At 43.3% G+C, this 21,635-nt stretch overlaps 1 protein-coding gene across 2 annotated transcripts in view; it reads left to right on the top strand.

Moving 5' to 3' along the window:
- PLCH2 (phospholipase C eta 2) overlaps nt 1-21,635 on the top strand; it is a 276,235-nt gene that overhangs the window by 232,182 nt on the left and 22,418 nt on the right. For both annotated transcript variants that reach the window (XM_067567156.1, XM_067567155.1), the window contains exons 12-17: nt 9,805-9,897; nt 11,034-11,134; nt 12,301-12,398; nt 13,129-13,311; nt 13,820-13,927; nt 17,849-17,973. In XM_067567156.1, coding sequence (XP_067423257.1) covers nt 9,805-9,897; nt 11,034-11,134; nt 12,301-12,398; nt 13,129-13,311; nt 13,820-13,927; nt 17,849-17,973 — 708 coding nt within the window. The remainder of the gene's footprint in view (nt 1-9,804; nt 9,898-11,033; nt 11,135-12,300; nt 12,399-13,128; nt 13,312-13,819; nt 13,928-17,848; nt 17,974-21,635) is intronic.

The raw sequence follows: 21,635 nt of genomic DNA, 5'->3' as shown, positions 1-21,635 counted from the left end.
TGTTGGAACACGGGACTGGGAAAGCTGAGGGAAAGCAGGTGGAGTTCCTAGACCTACATAGGGAAGCATGCACAGTGCCTGTCCCTTCTGCATGTCACTCTGTGCATCCATAGCTCCCTTTCAGTAGCCCTCTCTTGTTTGTAATGTAAAAGGTGTGGCAACGTGCATAAAGTTCCAGAGGGGTGGCCATGTTAGTCTGTATACAGCAAAAGCAACGAGAGTCCTGGAGCACTTTAAAGACTAAGAAATTTAATTTCTGCAGACATAAGCTTTCGTGGGCTGCAGCCCACGGCGAATCTGGCATCTGATGAAGTGGGTTGCAGCCCATGAAAGCTTATGCCTGCAGAAATTAAATTTCTTAGTCTTTAAAGTGCTACAGGACTCTCATTTTTGCATAAAGAAAGCACTCTGAGGGTTTATGATCAGTATCTGCCTGAAATCCTGTTTTGTTTCAGGTGGTTCCAAGCTGAGCCACGCACTGATTTTTTCCAAGGGGCAATGGAGTACATTTCAGCAGACGCAGCACCTGTTCTTCCAGGAACCCAGTCTGACCAGGATTTAGTTTGCAAATCCATGTTTTATTCTTTGGAAGGCTTCCTATGACGGTGGTGTCAAGCGCATAATCACGGTTAAGCCTGAATGATGGGGGGGAAGTCAGTTTTGCTGCGTGGTGCTAATTTAGCTTGGAGCATTAATAGCACTCGCTGGCTTTCCCCTTAATCATGATAAATATTTGTCAGTCCACGTGCACCATCACCATTTAGCATGCACCATCGGATCGCAAAGCCTTTCATTTTCCTGTAATAAACCATTAATATCACTTTTCAGCAGGCTCTCCTGGAGAGACAGCACTCGCCACTGCACCAGGGAAGATGTTTCCCTCGGGACAGAAGAGGAAAGGGGAGAGAGAACTATAGAGTTAATTTCATTCAAAAACTATTATTGGAAACTTGTGTTCAATGCTAGGAGGTGGAAAACTGCTCAGAGCCATTTCTGGGAGGGGTCGGGAGAAAGAGGCAGGCTGGGTTGAGTTTTGTTAAAGGGTTAGTATCTGTAAATGGCAACATGCATGGCAAGTTGCTCCATCCGTCCAATCTTGCTTTATAAAAAGGATATAAATAAAACGTTGCTGGGTTGTCTCATTAAAGAAGAAAGATGGGGAAAGAGCACTGGGTGGGAGCTAACAGCCTGGCCTGGAGCTGGCGAGTAATAGAAAAAAATGGTATGCACCAGTAAATGCCATGCTACACTCAGGGTCTGGCTTATGGAAAATAGATAGGTGGGTGGGTGAGCTCTTGGAGGCTGTAGCTATAGTTTTTATGGATGAGGCTGTTGTGAGCAATCTCTGCCACTTTGCTGATGGCTGGAGATTTGCTTCTAAAAGGACCGGGGAAGAAAAAAAGTTCTTATGTTTGTGTGCTGGTCAGAGCTGTGTTTGTGATGCTATTGCAGTGGGGAGATGTAATGCTTCTAATGCAGTGGTTTTCAACCTTTTTTTTTTTTCCATTTGTGAACCCCTTTAGAAGTTTTAGACATAGTCTGGAGACCCCAGGTTGAAAGCCATTGTTCTAAGGTGATAGAACAGAGCTGTCCAGATTTGAAAAACAGAGAGTTAGCCCTTTTCTTTGCTGGGGGGAAGGACAGCATTGTGGTTAAGGCACAGGAGTTGGACTCTGAAGATTTGGGTTCAGTTCCCACCTCTTCTACAGACTCCCCATGTGACCTTCAGCAAAGTTACTTATGCTGGGATTTTCTAAGGTGCTTAAAGTAGAAAATCCTGCCTAAAAAAGAAATTTGTGCCTCGGTTTTCCCCTTCTGTAGAATGGAGATAAGAACAATTATTTCTTTCATCCTTTGTCTTGTCTATTGAGATTGCAAGCTGTTTGAAGCAGAGACTCTCTTGCTATGTGTTTTTTGTGCAGCTCCTAACACAATGTGATCCTGATCTTGATTGGAACTCGCAGGTGTTATTGTAATGGTAATAATAATAAACATAGCCTCTTTCTTCATTCTCACCATCACCAAAACCACAATGCATCTCCTGGCTCTCTTTGGATGGTAATTTGGGGGTGAGAAGGCAGGGAGAGAGGATGGAATCAATTAATCTTTTGCCTAAGGAGGCCCTGATGTCCATCTTGAAACAAGTCCATGTCATTTTATCTGTATCACATAACGGTAACTGTACCAAATGGTACAAAGCAGTGTAGTAATACAGCATTAGAATGGGGGCTCATCTCCTAAAGAATCCTACTGGAAGGATCTATTTATGGAAGGCACAGTGGACAAATTAATTCATTGCTTTTTGCACTGCTTCAGTCCTATATATAAAGAGGGGAGGAGAGGGTCGTCTCTATCTTGAAGGACAGCTGCTCTCAGTGGCCTTGTTCCAGCAAATAATTCAGTCTTGGGGTGAGGCGAAGTGCTGGGAACAGTGCAGAAGGGCTCAGCCTGCAGAGGTACAGCAGCAGTCATTTAAACATTCAAGCGCTTAGAGGCCTCTGTACCGATTTGCCAAATGGGATCATGTATTATATAATGCTAAATAACAATTGCCTGTCAGCAAGGAACTGCATTCCAGCAGGAGGCATTTCCACTGTAAATATTTTGGATATGTAACTTTGCAGGTGGCAGTGCTGCGATGTTCTGCTGCTGAAGCTTCACATCAAATCATTGCAAACCTCTTCTTCCGCTTTCTTGGCAGCAGAAAATAAAACTGTTCAGACATGGAGTAATGGCTTTCTGTACCCCTGGGATGGAACATTTAATCCGCTCTATCTCCAATTTTCATTGGATTAGGGGTTGAATACGAGCTTGCATGCTCAGTACATCGGTGTCCAGAAAACTCTGTTATTTGCAGTGGAGTAAGTAAGGGGAGCGAGGTGCCCCAAGCTATGGAGCTGGGATCTGAATTTTGGTTGCCCTAGAGTGCCTGTAGGCTTCCTATTTACGCGGGAGAGGGCCCACGATGCAGGCCTGGGAAGCAGAGCTGGTTGGAAATTCTGACGGAATGGTGTTCCGCCTGAGAACAGCACTTCATCAAAATGGAACCGTTTCATGGTGACGGTTTGATTTCCACAAAGTTGTGACCGAACCCAGCAGGATCTCAGTGGCACCGTGCCTGGATTCCTGCCAGCTCGCTTGCCTGGCTGCTCGGCAGCCCACCTGGTGGGATGCCAGAGAGCTGGGAGCTTGGAAACCCTGCTCCCAGGATCACAGCTCCTCAGCAGCCTGCCAGGCAGATGACCCCAGAGCCAGAGCTCCAATCCCGTTCATGGAGAACATCTATTGGGTTTGTCCTGAATCAGAACAAACTCAAATATCAAAATCCTCCACCAAAGCGAATAACTGATCTTTGCCCAGCTCAGATGAGAAGCTTTGGAAAGGGAAGTAAAAGGCTGACGGTATGAAGTGGTGACGAAGGGAGACATTCCATCATCCTGCCCGTTGGTATAATTTATCTATTGCTGCAGCAACTGAACATCAGGTGGAAATTGGTATTGAATTGACTGTGTCAACCTGAGGCCACTAGCACTGACAAAGCTAAAGCATAATCCCTCATAGTGATTAGGTGATACTGCTAAAGCTGAGCCTCTTCTCTTACTCCAGGAAGTTATTGTTCCTGTCCTGAGACTTTACAATCCAAATAGACAGGACAGAGGAAGGGAGGATTATTATCCCCATTTACAGATGGGGAAACTGAGGCAAAAAGGGATCAAGTGATTTTCCCCATGGTCACAACAGAGTGTTTGTGATAGACCTAGGAAATGGGTTCAGCTGCATGAGCGGCAGTCCAGGACCGTAACCCCAAGACCACCCTTCCTCTCTGGGATCCTTCTGATAGAAGGGAGCATGTCAGAGACCCCATTCTGACACCTCTCCACCTGTAACGCCTCTCCATTCCAGATTTAATCTTCATACTGGGGCTCCTTGTCTCAGAGGAAGACATTTCTAACTTTCTTAAATCCAATTCATGAATGAAGGGAAGGAAATAATATATTTCCTCTCACATCTCTGTCCAAGAGCTTACCTGTGAAGTGGCTTGTTTCATCTGGTATAGGAAACATTGCCATTTTGGTCTAGATACCCTCGAGGACATGAAAAGCAGGATCCTTACACCCTGTTGACTTCATGGCTTCATCATGCTGACCTTTTGTTTCACGTTTTTCGCCCCTATTCATCAGAGGCACTTATCTTACAATAGGATCTGTATGGAATGCTAATTTAGCTCCTTTCTCTTAAGGTCACTGGTGTATTTCTGTGCCTCTGTATTTGGCTTCCATGTAATTTCTCTATTGAAGTTTCATTTGTGGCAATTTGGATGCTACAGGCTGGAATCAAGCTCCCTGGGCTATTCTGTGGGACCCAAGCACACTCTGATGAGCTATCCCATTGGGAACAAATAGAGGAGGAACTTGCACAGAAGCTGGCAGGAACTGGCAAAAAGCAAAAATTCTCCATTGAGGGATGGGCAAGGCTGTTCAGATTAACTTGAGTCAACCATTCACCTGAAACATGCGCTTTAGTGACCTCTCCCTGTCACTGTTTCTCCACCGTGCTCTACTTCTGCCCTTTCTAGTGCCACTTGGAAATGGAAGTGATGAAACACAGAGAGGCAAGAAGAGCCAGAATTGCTATGGAAGAGGCTGTTCCGGTGAATGTTCTATTCTGACGGAGGTCCATAGTTGGAATAGTATTGTAAAGGCGAGAGTGTGTTTCCAAAATCAGAAGAGTATTGTGGCAAGGTGTGAAGTTGGGAAGCTCGTGGGCCTCAAGTGTGTGTTGTGGCAGTGAAATTCTACAAGCTAGCTCAAAGCACTGTGTGGGCAGGGTATTTCCTCTCCCATCCGTTTTAACCTTGCTGCTTCTCCATGGTGTTGAATGTCCTCTGGTTCTTGTATTGTGGTGGAGGGAAAATAGAAGCGCCATCTCTACCTTTTCTGCCATTCATTCTCACAGAGGACTCTCTCTCTCATGTCCCAAGAGGACCAAACACTGGGATAAAACATCCAAATATTGTGGGGGCTTCGTTCAGAGCTGCACTTGAGCTCGGAACCTGTAGGGTTTGCCGGTTGCCCGGCAGTTGTGATAATCCGTCAATAAGCCGTTGTGTGAGAGGACCTCCTAGTCCCTCAGGGCTATCCTACTCTTTCCTGACTGGTTCTTTTTGTCAAAAACAAGAAAATTACTTCACTGAGATTGTGAAGGTTCAAGGGGAACAAACAGCTGCCAACTTGGGTTTGAAAGTTTTGCCTTGACGTTAAGTTGTTAGAGGATTTGAAAACATTTGACAGACCCTATTTGTAACCTCTAATGCTTTCTGACTGAGCAGTGAGAGCAAGCTTGGGGTGGTTGCTTCCTGTCCCCCACCTTTGGGTGTAGGGCTGGGCTCTCAGATTCTGTGACTCAGATTCTCAGATTCTGTGGACTGTGAACTCCTCACAATTTCCAAGACCTCTTCCCATGGCATGCAAAAATTCTCCTGATCTGGGAAACATCACAGTTTGCAGGAGCAGAGAGCCTAGATGATATTCTTATAGACTGGTTAATTGTGGCTAGAGCTGGGTGAACTTTTTCTTTTTTTTTGTCCAAAACCTTTTTTGGCAAAAATGCAGCTAAGATGCCACTGAAATGTTTAGTGAATTCATGCCGATTCTACCAAATCATTTCGGTCAAAAAAAATCCTGAAAAAAAAAAAGTCAAAAATCATCAAAATGTTTCATTTCAACATTTTCTAAACAAAATGTTTCAATTTTTGGGTTCAAAACAAGTTCTTCTTTCAACGTTTCTTTTAAAATATCAAAAATATCTAAAAACGGTTGAAATCAAAATTAAATGTTCTGGTTTTGTCAAAACATTCTTTGATCCAAAATGATTTTTCAATTTGCTGAAAATGTTGCTTTTGGTTCAATCCTATGCTATTTTTTTAAAAATGTTTTTTGAATTGCCAGTGAACCAAAAACTGTGCTTCATCCTATTCTATTTGTGTTAGCACATAAGAACTCCACACAGAGCAGAGATAATTAACGATAGCTTGGTCTCTAGAATTTTCTGTCGCTTTTGCTTCCAGACTGGACCCCATGTTCCTGGCTAAGTCAGATTGCTATTGCTTTGTCAGCTGTCTGCAGTTGTATAACATGGTTAAACAGCCTGTCTCCGTGTGTTCAATGTACATGAGCATTTATTTTAACATCTACACCTGCTCTGACAGATTGTCAGGAATCAACTATTTATAAATAATGCAGTTTTGTAATATGCTTTTGTAAGTTATTAAAGAAATCTTAATAAATATTTTATAACTAAAAATAGCTATTTTTTTAAAAGTGCTTTTTAATTTTAAGGAAAACCAGTTAAGTAGTTCAAACCCCAAATTTGCCCATTTATGTAGGATAAATGTCCTCTCTGTTCTAAAAAAATGCAATATCTGTGAATTGAAGGGATGTGATAACTTGTATTCCTTTTTAGAGAGGAATGATTCTTGAAAGATAATGTGGGTCAGACCTGAGAGAGGTAATTGGATACCTTCTTTCTTTATTTGCAGTGTTTGTTGTAAGCGAGTTGATCCCAGGACATGGGAGAGACAAGGTGGATGAGGTATATATTTTATTGGACCAGCTTCAGTTGGTGAAAGAGGCAAACTGTCAAGCTACATGGTGGTGTTAATAGGCCACTTCATCTCCAACTTCCCTTGAAATATGTGTGAACTACTTATGCTAAACAATCCATCTTGAATTTAGCTGTGACACTCAGATTACCTTTCCCAGACCTGAAGAAGAGCTCTGTGTAGCTCCAAAGCGTGTCTTTCACCAGCAGAAGTTGGTCCAATAAAAGATATTACCTCAACCACCCTAGACTTTCTTTCTTTGACATTTATTTTTTAAAATTACGGTCCACTCCCACACCTATTCCTTAACACTATCAATGACCGTTCAGTAGGTAGCATGCCTTTCTGTGTGTAGGACTGTTGCCCTCTAGAGGCGCAAAGCTGGAAAACTATGATGTCTTGCATTGAGGGTGAGGATCGTCTGAGCCTCTCTTAGGGAATTGTCCTGTAGATTTTAATAGAAAATAGCCATTCTATGGGTTTTTTGAAGCCTCCTAAAAATTCTTTCCATGCTATTGAACTCTCAGGCATACATTTGAAATTTTATATTCATTTTTATAGTTGTTACTGGATTAATCCATATTAAATTCTATAGGATTTTTCCATAAGAGTTGGAGTAGAGATTTTGATTTCTTCAGTTGGCTTGCAGGACAACTCAGCTTTCTTTGTATTGTCTAGTGACATTGATCTCCTCTCCAGTCTGGAAACCTGATTAGTTGGCATTGTGTTGGATTGAAAGAGTTTGCTGACCATAGCAGATGGCTCCAATGCATAACGGCTTTACGTTTTAACTGGTATATACCAATTTCCACTAGTGAAATAAATTTGCAGCCAAACCAGCAAATGCTGGTTAAATCAAAAGACACCTGAGAATAGTTCCGGCCTGTCACCGTCTTTCATCTTGTGCTCACCTTGACCCTCTACTTTTTGCTGTCGTAATCATTGCTATGATAGAGGGACCCCTGAACAGTGAAGCTACATGTGTCAGGAGCAGCAAAATATGTGCTGGAAATATGGCAGTATGAAGCAAAGACAAGGCTATCATGTGGGGCTCCCACACTGCTGCTTAATATAGTGGCATCCCATCAAATTTCAGTTATGTGACATAACATGTAAGGACCAACAGGAATGTCCCTAAGGCCATATCCTCTCTATTTCAGCCTCAGGATATTAATGTCCCCTATCTTCATTGGCCAAAGATATGCCAGCAACCCTACTTACACTATTTAGCTGTACTTTTACCTATTTGTGCTATTTTGGTTTCTTTTCGTCTGCACCCAGAGATAGGACAGAGTCTGCTTTCGGGTTATTATAAATCAAGAATAACTCCACTGGAGTCATTTCACTTTTCCAACACTCCCAAGATTTGCTTCTGGCTGTGAATATTAAAGAAAGTAGAAAGGAAAAGCATGTTTCCCTCTGCTGTAACATTTTGTCATGGATCTTTGTTGGTACTTTGCTTATGTAAAAACTGTTTATGAAGAAAAATGTCTCTCTCGTTGCTGTCCATTTAGAGGTCTCTCTCTTGTTTAATGTTAAGATATTTTTATTAGTAATTTTTATGGTGCATGCTTGAAACAGGAGGATAATCTGTCATTGCACATGAATAATGGAGTGTGGCAGTCTTTGGAAATGCAAATTGGGACTATGGAGGGAAAGGTGTTTAGCAGTCTACTTTGTTGGATTTTATTAGCTTTCTGTAAAATTGTTTATTAATGACTTCGGCTTCCATAGCTGAATGCACACAGTTAATGATGATGCCAGGTGAGCAGCATTGTGAGAGACATAGGGCTTTTTTTCTGGCTCCAGCACAGAGCAAGCCGAGCGTGAAATATACACAGGTGACTTTTTTTTCTTTTGAGCAAACAGAATTGTTTTCCGTTATAGAATACAGTGCATTTAAAAATTCGGGCTTTTTTGTGTAAGAAAAACATGTCTCTTCTGTGCTTCCATATTTTAATTTTCTAATTGCTGTTATTTATAAAAATGCACTCGGCCCACGGACCAAAATGCATGAACTTGAAGCACTGCCAGTTCAGAGCTTTTATAATTAGCCACAAAGGGCTTAGGGAAGGTTGTTACATGCAAATTAGAAATGTTCTAGGTTACTTAGCAAGCATCTTGGAACTTAAGCTAGGCGTAAAAACAGAACTCTGCTTCTCAAGACTCTCTAGTGCAGCGGTTCTCAAACCGTGGGTCACGATCCCATTTTAATGTGGTTGTCAGGGCCGGAATTAGACTTGCTGGGACCTGGGGTGAGGGCGATAGCAAATCGGGACATCCTGTCACGCTACCCAGTGCTGAAGCTGAAGCCTGAGCCCCGCTGCCGGAAGCTGGGGGGCTATGGCTTCAGTCCCCATGCCCAGGCTGGCGGGGGAGGGCCATGTTGTAATTTTTGTTATCAGAAGGGGGTCGTGGTGCAATGAAGTTTGAGAATTGCTGCTCTAGTGCCTGAGTTAAGTTTGTACGTACATTTCAACCAAACTTGTTTGTTTTTGTAATTCTTTGTGGTCCCTTCCAGACCTGAACTACATAGTAATAGACTTGGCGAGTCGCTGTAGGAACTCTCTAGGCACAGGACAGGCTGTGTTGAGCCAGTCAGAGAGACAGAGAACCCCATGGGCTTGTCTATATCCAGTGGCCTCAAAGAAGAATCCCCCTTCAGAGTCAATAGAAGGTTCTTTTCTCTTCCTTACTGTGAGGTACCCTAGCATTTCACACCCTAGTAATAATGCAGCCACTCAAACAATAAGCAGGATGGATTGGCCTGATCCTGTTAATCCTATAGAGTAGACAGCTCAGCAGTTGTGAGAGAAGTAAATCCCATCAGTGCTGCCTTGCAAAACTGTGACTGCAAAACAATCAAATACTGATGCATGAAACATGGTTTGTCGACCAAGTTTTGCCACCATGGACAATGTAAAAAAAGTACCAGAGACTGGTGCTCAGGCACCTTATGTGATTTTTGTCTATTCTGCAAATGCCCATGGACTGTGACTATGCCAGCAGAAAAGAGTAGTTAATAAGATCATGCTGCTTGCTTCAAAAGTCTTGCATTGAACGGGTAGGGGAGATGCTGCCGTCAGTCTGAGTTATGTTGATGTCTTAGGGTGGATTTTTCAAACGTCTTCTGGGTGTGTGGTTCTCTGCAGCACTGCTGTCCTGTCTGCTGTCCTCTCATAGTCTCTCTCTCGTTGCTGTAGAACAAACTTGAGGATGATATAGAATCTGGGGAAGACTCCAGCACCAACAAACGGTACAGCCGATCACTGATGGGCAGCTTTTCCAAACGCAAGGTTTGTCTCTCACCAGATAACTGGCACTGGGTAGCAGAAGACGCACTGGCTTCCAGACATGGTTCCCTGTGTGTCTGAGAGAGCGAAAAATAGGAAGATATAATATACACCATCTGACAGAGCCCCACCCCCATGTTTTCCACTGACCCAGCAGACAGGACCATCAGTTGCCTTTAGTTCATGTCAGATGCCAACACATATAAGAGATCCAACCTGAAAAGCAATAAAGTTAATTCAAACTCTTGTAGAACAGCTTATTGCAAAGTGATTTAGAGTAACAATGTAATAAGATAATCCTTTTATCACGCCCTCTCTGATCATAGTAGTACCAATAATAATTCCCCTATAGACAGCACCTTTCATGCTAGCATATCTAGTCCCATTGTGAAAGGCTCTAACCCCAGGCTGCCTCCTCCGTGTGTGATCAGTTCTGACATAGTGCAGTCTCTTGTAAGAGGTTGCCATTTCTCATTTGCTCTAGGAAACGTGTTCCTTGAAACAATGAAGCAGAATTCCCTGGGGCAGACTGGTCAGATGCTCAGATCTGACTAGTCTGGTGGGCATGGCATTGAAAACTAGCTGGCAATTGTAGTGGATCAACTTCTGTGCCGAGATTTTCAACTATGACTCAAACTCTGGGTGCCCAATTTGAGGGGCCTGTTCTTCAGATAATGGGTGCTCAACGCTTTCTCAAAATCTGGGTCCCTTGAAAGTCCCTTAAATTGGGCACTCATAAATCACTAGTCACTTCTGAAAATCTAGGTCCAGAATTATTTGCCACCACATGCGATTGCACTGCCAAAATGACTCTCTGGCATGTGAATTATTAACCCCAGGCAAACTGATCCATGCGCTGACAAAGGCTTCCCCAAACTTTCATCGCCCTTTTCCTTTTCTAGCACCCATTTAGAACTTTGTAGACATCTGTTCAGTTGCTTCCCTGCAAACAACTTTTCAGAACAAATCCCGGGAGGTTTGCTCCACTCTGCTTATAACACGCAGGCACACGTGACTATATCTGTCTTTATTTTTCATACACACCACCCCTTACTGTTTACTTGATGCCCAAGTGAAACATTAGGCTCTTCTGAACAATGATGTCTGTTTTGTACCATGGTTTTGTTTCCTTTATGCAGAAAAAAGGAAGCAAATTGAAAAAGGCATCCAGCCAGGAAGAAGGTGAAGATGACCTAGACTGTCAAGGAAACTTAGCCAGGGGCTCAGTATATTACAGCAGGTTGGTAACAAGGGATCCTGGCAACTTAGTCCTCTATAGAGGTGTGTATACAAATGTAGCAAGTTTGGGACCTGGTTTATACTGTTGGCTATAATCTGTCATGCTATAATGGCTATAATCTGCCATGGCTACTATAGCCATGTAATGGGAAGCCCATGTAAGGGTAGACCCAAAATCTTTGTGACTCAATCACTGGATTAGTCTCCTGACGTGGCTCTTCCAAATTAGTCAGTGGACACTAGACATGCTGTCAGACCTGTCTTGAAGTTCCGCTACTTCACCCAGATGTATCATGAAGATCTTTTAAGTTGGTGTTGTATTTTAGTCACGTGGTCCCCATTCTTGTAGCAGAGAGGATTCATGATGAGCGCACCAAGCCCATAGCTGTTTAATTTGTTAAATGAGATTGCATCAAATAGTCTAAGTTGCTGCTTTGATTCTGCGTACCCCCTTCTTTTTATGATATTATGTGATGGGTTCCAGACGCTGGACACAAGAGGTCAGATGAAGATCCGGTTGGGATGCTTGGAAAGGTTCAGTGGGGCTCCCAGGAAAGCCGAATGGAGTAAAATCATATTCGCTGGAGATGGAAAAGACCTGTTAAAGGGCAAGTCCACAGTCCAGCCTCCTGTCTAGCAGCATAGAGTACCTGCAACATAGCAGATCTTAAAGTATAACTCTTAGCCAGAGGTTCAAGTCTTTTCTTTGCCATTAATATACAAGATGAGACTCTTTAGCACAAATTTTTAAAGCTATTTAGGCATGGTTGTGCTCAGCATTGCAATGTCTAAGTCTCATCTTCCAAAGGGATTTAGGTTCTCAGGAGCCAAAAGTCCATTGACAGTCAATGGGATTTAGGCTCCTACGTGCCTAAATCCCTTTGGAAGATGAGACTTCAGCATCACAAAACTGATTGCAGCAACGCCTAAATAGCTTTAAAAATCTAGGCCTTTTTTCTATGTACTTCCAGAGCTAGTTTAACCAGAAGCCTGTATTTTTACAGTGAGCATTCATGTGCTGTCCCTACAACTATTGAAGCATTCCTTTTTGGAAGAGATTCCTCCCTGTATTTCTTTGCCCTGCCTGTTATTTAAAAAGCTAAAATTTTGTAACAAAAGATTGTCTCTTGATCAGTTTATGGGAGCCAGTTTGTTTTATCCACCCAGGATGAGCAGACAGAAGAAAACAATGAAGCTTTCCAGGGCTCTGTCTGACCTGGTGAAGTACACAAAGTCTGTTGGGATCCATGATGTTGAAACTGAAAGTAGGTGTCAGAACATAAACCTCCCATATCAGCTTTCAAGCTTTATGCACAGACATTAATTTTTAGTAGCCACTTAGTTCAACCTAACATCGATTATAAATGCTTTATTCCAAGAAGAATTTGACAGTAGAGCTACTTGAAATAAATCAGAAATTTCAAAGTGGCCAGTCATCATTTATTATGACTTTGAGTCTGCATAAGAACAGCTATACTAGGTCAGACCAATGGTCCATCTAGCCCAATATCCTGTCTTCTGACAGTGGCCAACACCAGGTGTTTCAGAGGGAATGACCAAAACAGGTAATCGTCAAGTGATCCATCCGTCACCCATTCCCAGCTTCAGGGAGATAGAGGCTAAGAACACTTCAGAGCATGGTTTTGCATTCCTGCCCACCCTGGCTAATAGCCAGTGATGGACCTATTCTCCATGAACTTATCTAGTTCTTTTTTTAACCGTGTTATAGTCTTGGCCTTCACAACATCCTCTGACAGAGTTCCAGAGGCTGACAGTGCACTGTATTAAGAAATACTTTCTTTTGTTTTTTTTTAATCCTGCTTCTGTTATTTTCATTTGGTGACCCCTAGTTCTTGTGTTATGAGAAGGCGTAAATAACACATCCTTATTTGCTTTCTCCACACCAGTCAAGATTTTAGAGACCTCTATCATCTCCCTCTAGTCGTCTCTTTTCCAAGCTGAAAAGCCATCCCCCTCTAACCTTTTTCCTTGTAGTCTCTTCCAGTTGGCAGGTCTCATCTTTCAGCGAGACAAAGGCCCACCAGATACTCCAGCAAAAGCCGGCACAATATCTGCGTTTCAACCAACACCAGTTGTCCCGCATCTACCCATCTTCCTATCGTGTGGACTCTAGCAATTACAATCCTCAGCCCTTCTGGAATGCAGGCTGCCAGATGGGTAAGCAAAAAGGATGTGTGTTTGATTTTTTATTTCTTTTTTTTTAACTAGGTGGAAATCTAGTGCATGAATGGGGTTCCAGAATCTTTCTTTGAAAGATAGGCTGAACAAAATCCCCCACTGAACACTCCTGGGTTACCTGGTCATCTAACTCTCCTGACATCTGGGTCTTTGTTACCTGGGATATTGTCTGTGTCTCTAATACGGTAGGATGCCTTGAATATGCATGTGCCTCAGTGGCAACTGGTGGCTGAGGCATGGAAAGTAATGTCCTCCTGCTCACATACAAGAAAACCTACAGATGGGAGGAAAGACTGTAAGCCTCTTCTTGGGAGTCTCTTTATCTGGAGCTGTGACATCTTGGGTTTAGGAGGAGAAGAGAGTCCCTGTTCCAACATCTCTGGCTCTCTATCACCAGAGAACAAAGTTCAAAACACACATAGGTTTTCTCTTCTCTGAATGCTCTCAACAGTGTGACTTACTGTTGTTGCCTCCCTCTTTGCAACAGTTGCATTAAACTATCAGTCAGAGGGGAGGATGCTGCAGCTGAACCGGGCCAAGTTCAGTGCCAACGGGAATTGTGGCTATGTCCTCAAACCGAAGTGCATGTGTCAAGGTAAGGAAAAGCTGGCCAGTGGAGACTGCAGAGGGAGAGAAGGGGTCCTTCCTAGGGGTGGAAATGGTACTTCATGAGGGAAAGATGTGTGGCTCTGCTATGCATTGTGGGATATGCCAGCAAGCCAAGGGAATGGAAGCAGCAAGAGTTCTGTAAAAATGTCAGTAACTCGTTACGTTTGGGTGTGAATTTTCCAGTGGCTTCCAAAGTTGCGCTTGTAGCATGGGAGAGTACACGTACAGCAGTTGGTGCTTTCTGCCAGCTTTAGGAAGCCCTTTGAATGTACAGGGATGGATGACTTTTTCCCAATACTTTTACCATAGACTTATTCTTTAATACATCTTGGAAGTAAAGACTGCGTGTACTGTCAGATGGACTGTATGTAACTATAAGCACATGATATGTCATCTAATATAGTCATGGATAAATTAAAGTTAAATGAGGCCCATAGCTCCCCCACACTAAAAAGACTCATCCTCTCTACAGTTTCCATTCCTTAGGCTCCCTGGAAGCAGCTGTGATCAGCTGGAGTTGTGAAGGCTCCCCCACTGCATGGAGTTTGGATTGTATTGCTCCAGGGATGGTACCTTAGGCTATGTCTACACTTCTGGTGGCACAGCCGGCAGTGCAGGATCGATTTTGCAGGTTCGATTGAGCGGCACTAAAGACTCGCTCAATTGAACCCAGAAGTTGACTCCGTAAATCCACCCTGGCAAGCAGCGTAGCGCTGCGTCGATGGGAGGGCATTTTCCATTGGCGCAGCACAGTGGAGACACCGTGATAAGTAGACACTAGGAAGTCGACAAGAGATACCCAACTTACTGTATGTAGCTTGCGTATCTCAACTGCTGCCGAAATCCGTGGCCAGTGTAGACCAGGTCTCAGTTTGCATGACTGCAGCAAGGAACTTACGTATCTGCCACTACAGAGTAACCACTGCTAAGACCAACTGTCCTGGGGGGATGCTCAGGCAATATTCTGTATAACTTTACACTCCCCTTCATCCTGCACCTCATTATAACTCTTTGTTGAAGCACAGGCCAGAGTTCTGTCTTTTCAGGACTTTTCAGAAAGCATTAAACTGATTGTATGATTGGGTGATTGTATGTAAAACCCTGGTAAATGGATGGTAATAATTGCCGATCAATTTCAAAGAGAGCGCAGCATAGATTTTCCTAGTAAAACAAACCGTTTGGGCACACAAAGCACATTGCAAATAGCATAAAATATTGTCAATAGTGAAATACTATTAACTTTTAAACAAAAGCTGTTAGACAGTAAAGCTACTAGTGTTCCTTATACAGACCTTTCCCCTTTTTGTTTTTGCTACAAACCTTCAACTATAAGATTTCAACATAACATTTGCTGTACTTTAGCACACACATGAAAACATTTCCCCTCTGATCTTCTCTCAGTGGTGACTCTTCAGTCTTTATGGCATGACCATGGTATGTAGTGGGTATCCCCTGGACTCTGCAGAGCTTAGGTAATGGCAGCATCTCAGTCCTTTCAAATACTTCAGAACCCTGTCTGCAAACCATCAGTGTGGGGTCTCCACAGGTAGCAGCATTCCAGAACTCAGATTAATAGCTGACTGGTCCTCACAGTTGCTCCTGAAACAAAAGTTTGTAGCTTGTATCCAAAATGATACAGGGATTGGGATCAGTATATAAAATATCCATTTCCTGGATTGATATAAGGCTTTCACTCTAAGGCACCATCTTCTCCCCATCAACACAACCAAGTCAGGCAAGAATTCACAAACCCCCACTGTGCTAAGTGCTGCCCCATTCTTTCTCTTTAACAAGATAGAATCCAAGTTTAGAGCATCCACTGACAGATAAATGTAAGTTCCACAGGCTCTATAGGGGTGACAAATTGCTCTCCTTCTAGGTCCATAAAATACAGTGTGGGGAATCCAACATTATCCTAATGACGGGACTCCTTAGTAAATAAAGCTAGATTAGCATTGGCTGGTATCCAAAGTGGTACAGAGATTGGGACCCAGACCTCACAGGAGACACATCTCTTGGTCTTGCATCAAGCAGCTGCCTGTGGGTTTATGAAATCATTTGTCAAGATAATCATTAGATTTTGTGATGTGGTTTTCAGAAGCCCTTAAGTGATGTAGGAGACACAAGTCCTATCAAAAGTCAGTGGGACCTGGGTTCCTATGTCACGGAGTATCTGTCTACACTGCAGTTAAAAACCTGTGGCTGGCTTGTGCCAGCTGACACTGTCTCAGGGGGCTTGGGCTTAAGGGGCTGTTTAGTTGCAGTGTAGACATTCTGGCTTGTGCTGGAGCCCAGGTTCTAGGACCCTGCGGGATGGGATGGTCCCAGGGTTTGGGCTGCAGCCTGCCGGAATGTCTACACTGCAATTAAACAACCTTTTAGCCCGAATCTGAGTCAGCTGGCATGGTTCAGCCATGAGTATCTAATTGCAGTGTTGACATACCCTTAGATGCTTGAAAATTATACCCTTTGTCAATTAGATTTTGGAATTTTAGGGGAGGACGGCTTTGTTCGGTTTGTTTGTCTTAACATCTTAAGTCTTAACAACACTGTGGTGTTTGTTACCATTTCCTACGGAAATGCCCTGGCAACCTTATCTACTTGCAAAAGCAGATATGCAAAAACTGTACAACGATTGCCGTTACATGCACTCAGAAGTTACGAGTGCACTTTTATTGTCTCTTTTTATTAAATCAATTACACTAATGTGCTTGTGTTTAGAACAACTCTTAAGCAGAGCCTAGGATGTGTGGAATATTTTATAGTAGTGCATAGGTCTGCGCAGGTATAGTCCTTTTTTAGGCCTTACATTATAAAGATGCTTTTTAGTGCACAGAGCTCCTCTGTATGGGATGGGTAATGAATATCTCCCTGGAAGGCACCACACTGTAAAGGATGTGTGTGTTTGTTTCAGGCCCTGTTGAAGCAGATTTGTCCCTGAAAAAGATGAAACCCTCCTGTTTACTTTGTTGATTTCTCATTTAATTCGTCACTTTCTCTCTCTGTCTGAAACCCTTTATCTAGTACCCTGCATATTTCTGATAACATGGCCTTGAGCAAAGTATTTTAATACTGTCTTAGTGTTTGGGTTGTCATGTAAACAACTCTCACTGTTCTTCAGTGGTTTGGTATCTGCCCCACCCTGGACTTTTAAGTAACTTGAATTTACTATTCCGTCTCCTGTACTGCAATGTCCCATCTCCTCCCACTGCTCTACAGCCGTACAGTCCATTACTATCTTATGCTTGATCTCGTCTTCAAAATGCTCTTTTAACTTCAGATTACTGCCAAATGATGGCTTCTTTCTGTTCTAGTAAAGGTCAAGAATGACACAGTAAAGCACTTTCTAGCGTCCTAAGTCGAGGGTTTCAGTATGTTATGAATTATTTCATCTCAGCGAAGTTTCAGTGTTTCTGTTGTAAAAGCAATTGGTGATGTTCCAAAGCCATAAAATTCAGGGGTGGATTTTGAAATCCACCCCACAAAGTTACGGGATGTTCAGATCCAGGTTTTGGTTTGGCCCCACTCTCAGTGCCACCAGTTCAATAACCTGCTGTCTGGCGATTAATTTGGCAACATGTGGCACTTGTGACTAAAGATCGTTCCAATTGCCTTTGCAAGCAATCACTCTTCCTTTGCGCTCGCTGTGCTGGAAAGTTTAGAGACTGCTGTGCCAGTGTGTTGCCAGCTTGTAAAGATTTTAACAGCTATGGTATGTGCTTGTATCTATAAGTGCTTGAGGGGACTAGCTGGGGCTCCTTCCTAAGTATAGTTTATAACAACTGGTTGTAGAGTGAAATAAGCAGGGAGAAGTGGGAAGAAGAGCTCAAAGAAAATGTCACCATGTGTCTTTCCGTAACATAGCACCTGGTTCTCCTTCATGTTCTGCGGGTTCTCATCCCCGTAGGTGTCTTTAACCCAAACTCCGAAGACCCACTCCCCAGTCAGTTGAAGAAGCAGTTGGTGTTGAGGATAATCAGCGGGCAACAGCTACCGAAGCCACGGGACTCCATGCTGGGAGACAGAGGAGAGGTAGGAAATGAGGGATGGCGTGCTCCTATTGGAGAGTGTCTGTCTGTCTGGGAGCTGGTCTGGACCAGGTTTTAACTTTTTTTTGCATTTGTTTCTGTGGGAAACACTGAGCTGCCCTTTGAATATATTATGCAGCTCATTAGCTTCCAAGAGCACCTGGCGCATCTCCTCCCTTCTAAGCATTGTGGAGCTAGTCCATTTTGCTTCTTCTCATTACGATGCCAGTCTAGGATGTGAGGGGAAAGCCAAGATACTCAATCTCTGTGGCAGGTTCCTATTCACTGCCGTGCTCTTAAACTCCCAAGCAGAATCAGCAAAACCCAGAATCTGTCCTTAAAAGTGCACAAAACTGCTGAGCTCATCAACCAAGACAAATGAAGCTACTTGAGGGTCCTTCCTTTCCTCTGCCTGTGTGAATGCTACTCCCAGTCTCTCCCTCCCCAGCACAGCACATTTGTGCCTTCTCTTCCCGCCCCCTCTTTGGTTTGGCTTATATTAGGTGTGTTTTGTGGTGGTTTGTTTTGTTCTTTGAAAGCCTCTGTCAACTCATCAGCCAGCCTGAAAGGAGCCAGAATTGTAGCCTCTTGACAGCTTTGGGGCTTTTTATTTCCTCTGCTGTTACGTAGTGAATGCTTGTGGAGCATGGCCAGTGTGACTTTAGTAAACACTAGTCTTTAGGAAATGCTCAGACCAAGCAACTAGCGCCGAGTAAAACCTTCCCTTCGAGCCTTTTGCCCATTAGACCTGGAACCGAACCTCCCTGAGTGGTTCTAAAATGCTTGGATTGGGCACAAATGCTTTGAAATACTCATTCCCGGAACATTAGGGCACTAAACCGGAGTCATCAAACATCCATGGAAAGCGACCGTAAAAGGGTCCCACATAAAAGGCCATAGTGAATCTGTCTAAGCTTTCAAACAGCCTCTTTCCTTCATCATTCACACCTTTTTAATGTTGAGAGGTGAGGGTGAGGAATGTCTGGTATAATCCAAAGCAGGATGGTGTGTGGTTGAGTCACTGGATTGGCACCTTAGAGATACAGATTCCAGTCCTAGTTTTTCCACAAACTCTCTGTGTGACCTTGGGCAAGTCACTCAATCTCTCTGGGCCATGGGTAGGTCCCCATCTGTGAAACTGAGATAATAAATTCTTCCTCTTTCCCACCTTTGGTCTGTCTTGTCTATTTAGATTGAAAGCTCTTTGGGATAGGGACTGTCTGCATCTGTACAGCATCTAGCAGAATGGGGCCTTGCTGTCAGGTGAGGCCTCCATTGCCTCCATAATGCAAATGCTATTTATTGGTGGGGTGGCAGGAGCAGCACATCTAACACAGTCGTTTCAAGTAACTAATCTTGAAAGATTAATGAGCCATGGGCGCCACATAGAAAATAATGAATCAATATCTTTCTTCCACTCCCCCCCCCCTTTTTTTTTTGGCTGTGCACAGGTTGTCTTCTCCTCAGAGAGAATATTCGTCCCCTCTCTCTCCTGCCTGCTTATTCTCCCCACCCACAAGTGAGGCAGTCCTCGGTTTGTGGCACCACAATTAGATTGTCTGGAGAGGTTTGTGGTGTGACAAGCAGAGGGTGGTGACAAGTGGGTCCTTTTGACAGGAATAGTTCCCTGATAATGGTTTCAAAACAAAACAGAGAAAGGGTTGAGGGTGGGGAAAAGCAGAAAATAATTGAGCTGTGGTTGTCCTAAAATTCTGGATTCTAACACACATGATGGTCAGTATATCTGGTAGAAATTTGGGAATTCCACCCCATGGAAGACTATTATAATCATTCAAAATTGGTTTTTGTCCCAAATCAGGATGAAAAATCTATCTTGGAATTTTTCCACAAAATGAAATATTTAACTTTTTTTTTTTTTTTTTAGAATTGAATAGAAAAGTCAAAACAATAGAGTTGAAAGAAATGTTTGGATAATTTTCTGTGAAAATTTTGATGAAATTGATACATTCCCATTCAGTGTTTAGATTTCACATTTAGAATTGGCATTTTTACACAATGCATTGTCCTTAAATATAACAGGGCTTCACAGTTTTTAATGAAACGTTAACAATTTTAAAATTCCAGTTTGGCACTAATGTTACTATCCCCGGTTCCACACCCGGTGTAATTTGATGGGGACAATGGCTTTGTTTATGTTACTCTGTACAACCTCAACTGCCTTTTTGAGCAAGATTCCCATTGTGGAGGAGATTTGCAAAAGCACCCATGGGTATGGCTCCACTGCAGTTAGACACCCGCAGCTGGCTCATGTCAGCTGATCCAGGTTCGTGGAGCTGTCGAACTGCAGTGTACACATCTTGCAGTGTTCTAGAGTCTGGGGCTCCAGCGTGAGCCCGGAAGTGTACACTGCCGTTAAACAGCCCCACGAGCCTGGATCAGCTGTGGGTTTTTAATTGCACCATAAACATAGCTTAGTTGACTTAAAAATACCATTGAAAGCCACTGGGTTCTGTGCCCTAACGTTACTTAGGCCTGGTCTACGTTAAAAAGTTTGGTCGACTTAGCTACATTGCTCTGGGGTGTGAAAAATGCACACCCCTGTGCACCATAGTTAAGACCACATAATTCCCCGGTGTAGAAAATTCCAGGTTGATGAAAGAATTCTTCCGTCAACCTAGCTACCGCCTCTCGGAAAGGTAGATTAACTACAATGATGGGAGAGTCCCTCCCATTGGCGTAGGTAGTATCTACAATGAAATGCTGCAGCTGTGCTGCTGTAGCACTTCAAGTATAGACAAGCCCTTAGCTGCTTTTGGAAACTCCACCCTTTTATTTTTCTGACGTTGTGGTAGGACCTAGAGGCCCCATTCAATAAGCAGGGCTGCATTGTGCTACATATGATGGAGAGGCCCTGCCTCAAAGCCTTTTGCAGAATAAAGCTATGTGAACAAGGTCATTTGTACTGAAAATTCAGCTGTCTTGCAAGCAGTAAGGAAAGACGATAAGACCCTTGAGTTTTAATTTAGTGACAAAGCATCTTATCTGTTCATAGTCTGTACTGAACATTTGTTTTCTGCTGAACACCAAAAAGCTAGCATGCAAACATTACTCAGTTTGGCCACTCTCTCTGTTTTTCTTTGTGTCATCCCAATTTAGCTGGTCCCAAATTTGAGATGATTCCTTATAGTTTTTTTCAGTTTCTTGGACAGCAATTACCTGAAAGGCTCTTCTCCCTGCTGAGACTGTATCAACTGGTTGTGCAGGCTCTGTATTCAGTGAGCAGCATATTTTGGCTGAAAGCAGTAGCAAGCTTTCCTAGATCTAAATGAGTTACAATCCCTCTTCTCCCACTATTGTTGTTTTAGTTCTTAGAGATCCGAACTGAGATCAGGGCTCCATTGTTTTAGGCAGTTATAAACACCCAGCAAGAGACATGCCTTGTCATGAAGAGTTTACAGTCTAAACAGATAGCAAGAGGGGGAAAGGAGACACAGGGAGAAGAAGTGATTTGCCCAAGGTCAGAGACTGGAACAGAACCCATATGTCCTGAGTCTTGGTCTATTGTTTTATCTATTGGACGAGGCTGCTTCTCTAGATACCCAGATCTTCCACGGCCAGATGTTCCCTGAACTCCCTCAGTTTATGTTGTCTCGCAAGTTGCCTCTTTCCAACTTCTTTGCAATGGTGACCACCCTGAAAAAATTC

The sequence above is a fragment of the Emydura macquarii genome, unplaced genomic scaffold, assembly GCF_026122565.2.
Source record: "Emydura macquarii macquarii isolate MOO-44397 ecotype Brisbane River unplaced genomic scaffold, CSIRO-AGI_Emac_v2 contig_2768, whole genome shotgun sequence".
In the NCBI taxonomy this organism is placed as follows: Eukaryota; Metazoa; Chordata; order Testudines; family Chelidae; genus Emydura; species Emydura macquarii.
Note: the sequence above shows the minus strand (reverse complement) of the source record. Positions and strands in the feature narration are given on the sequence as shown.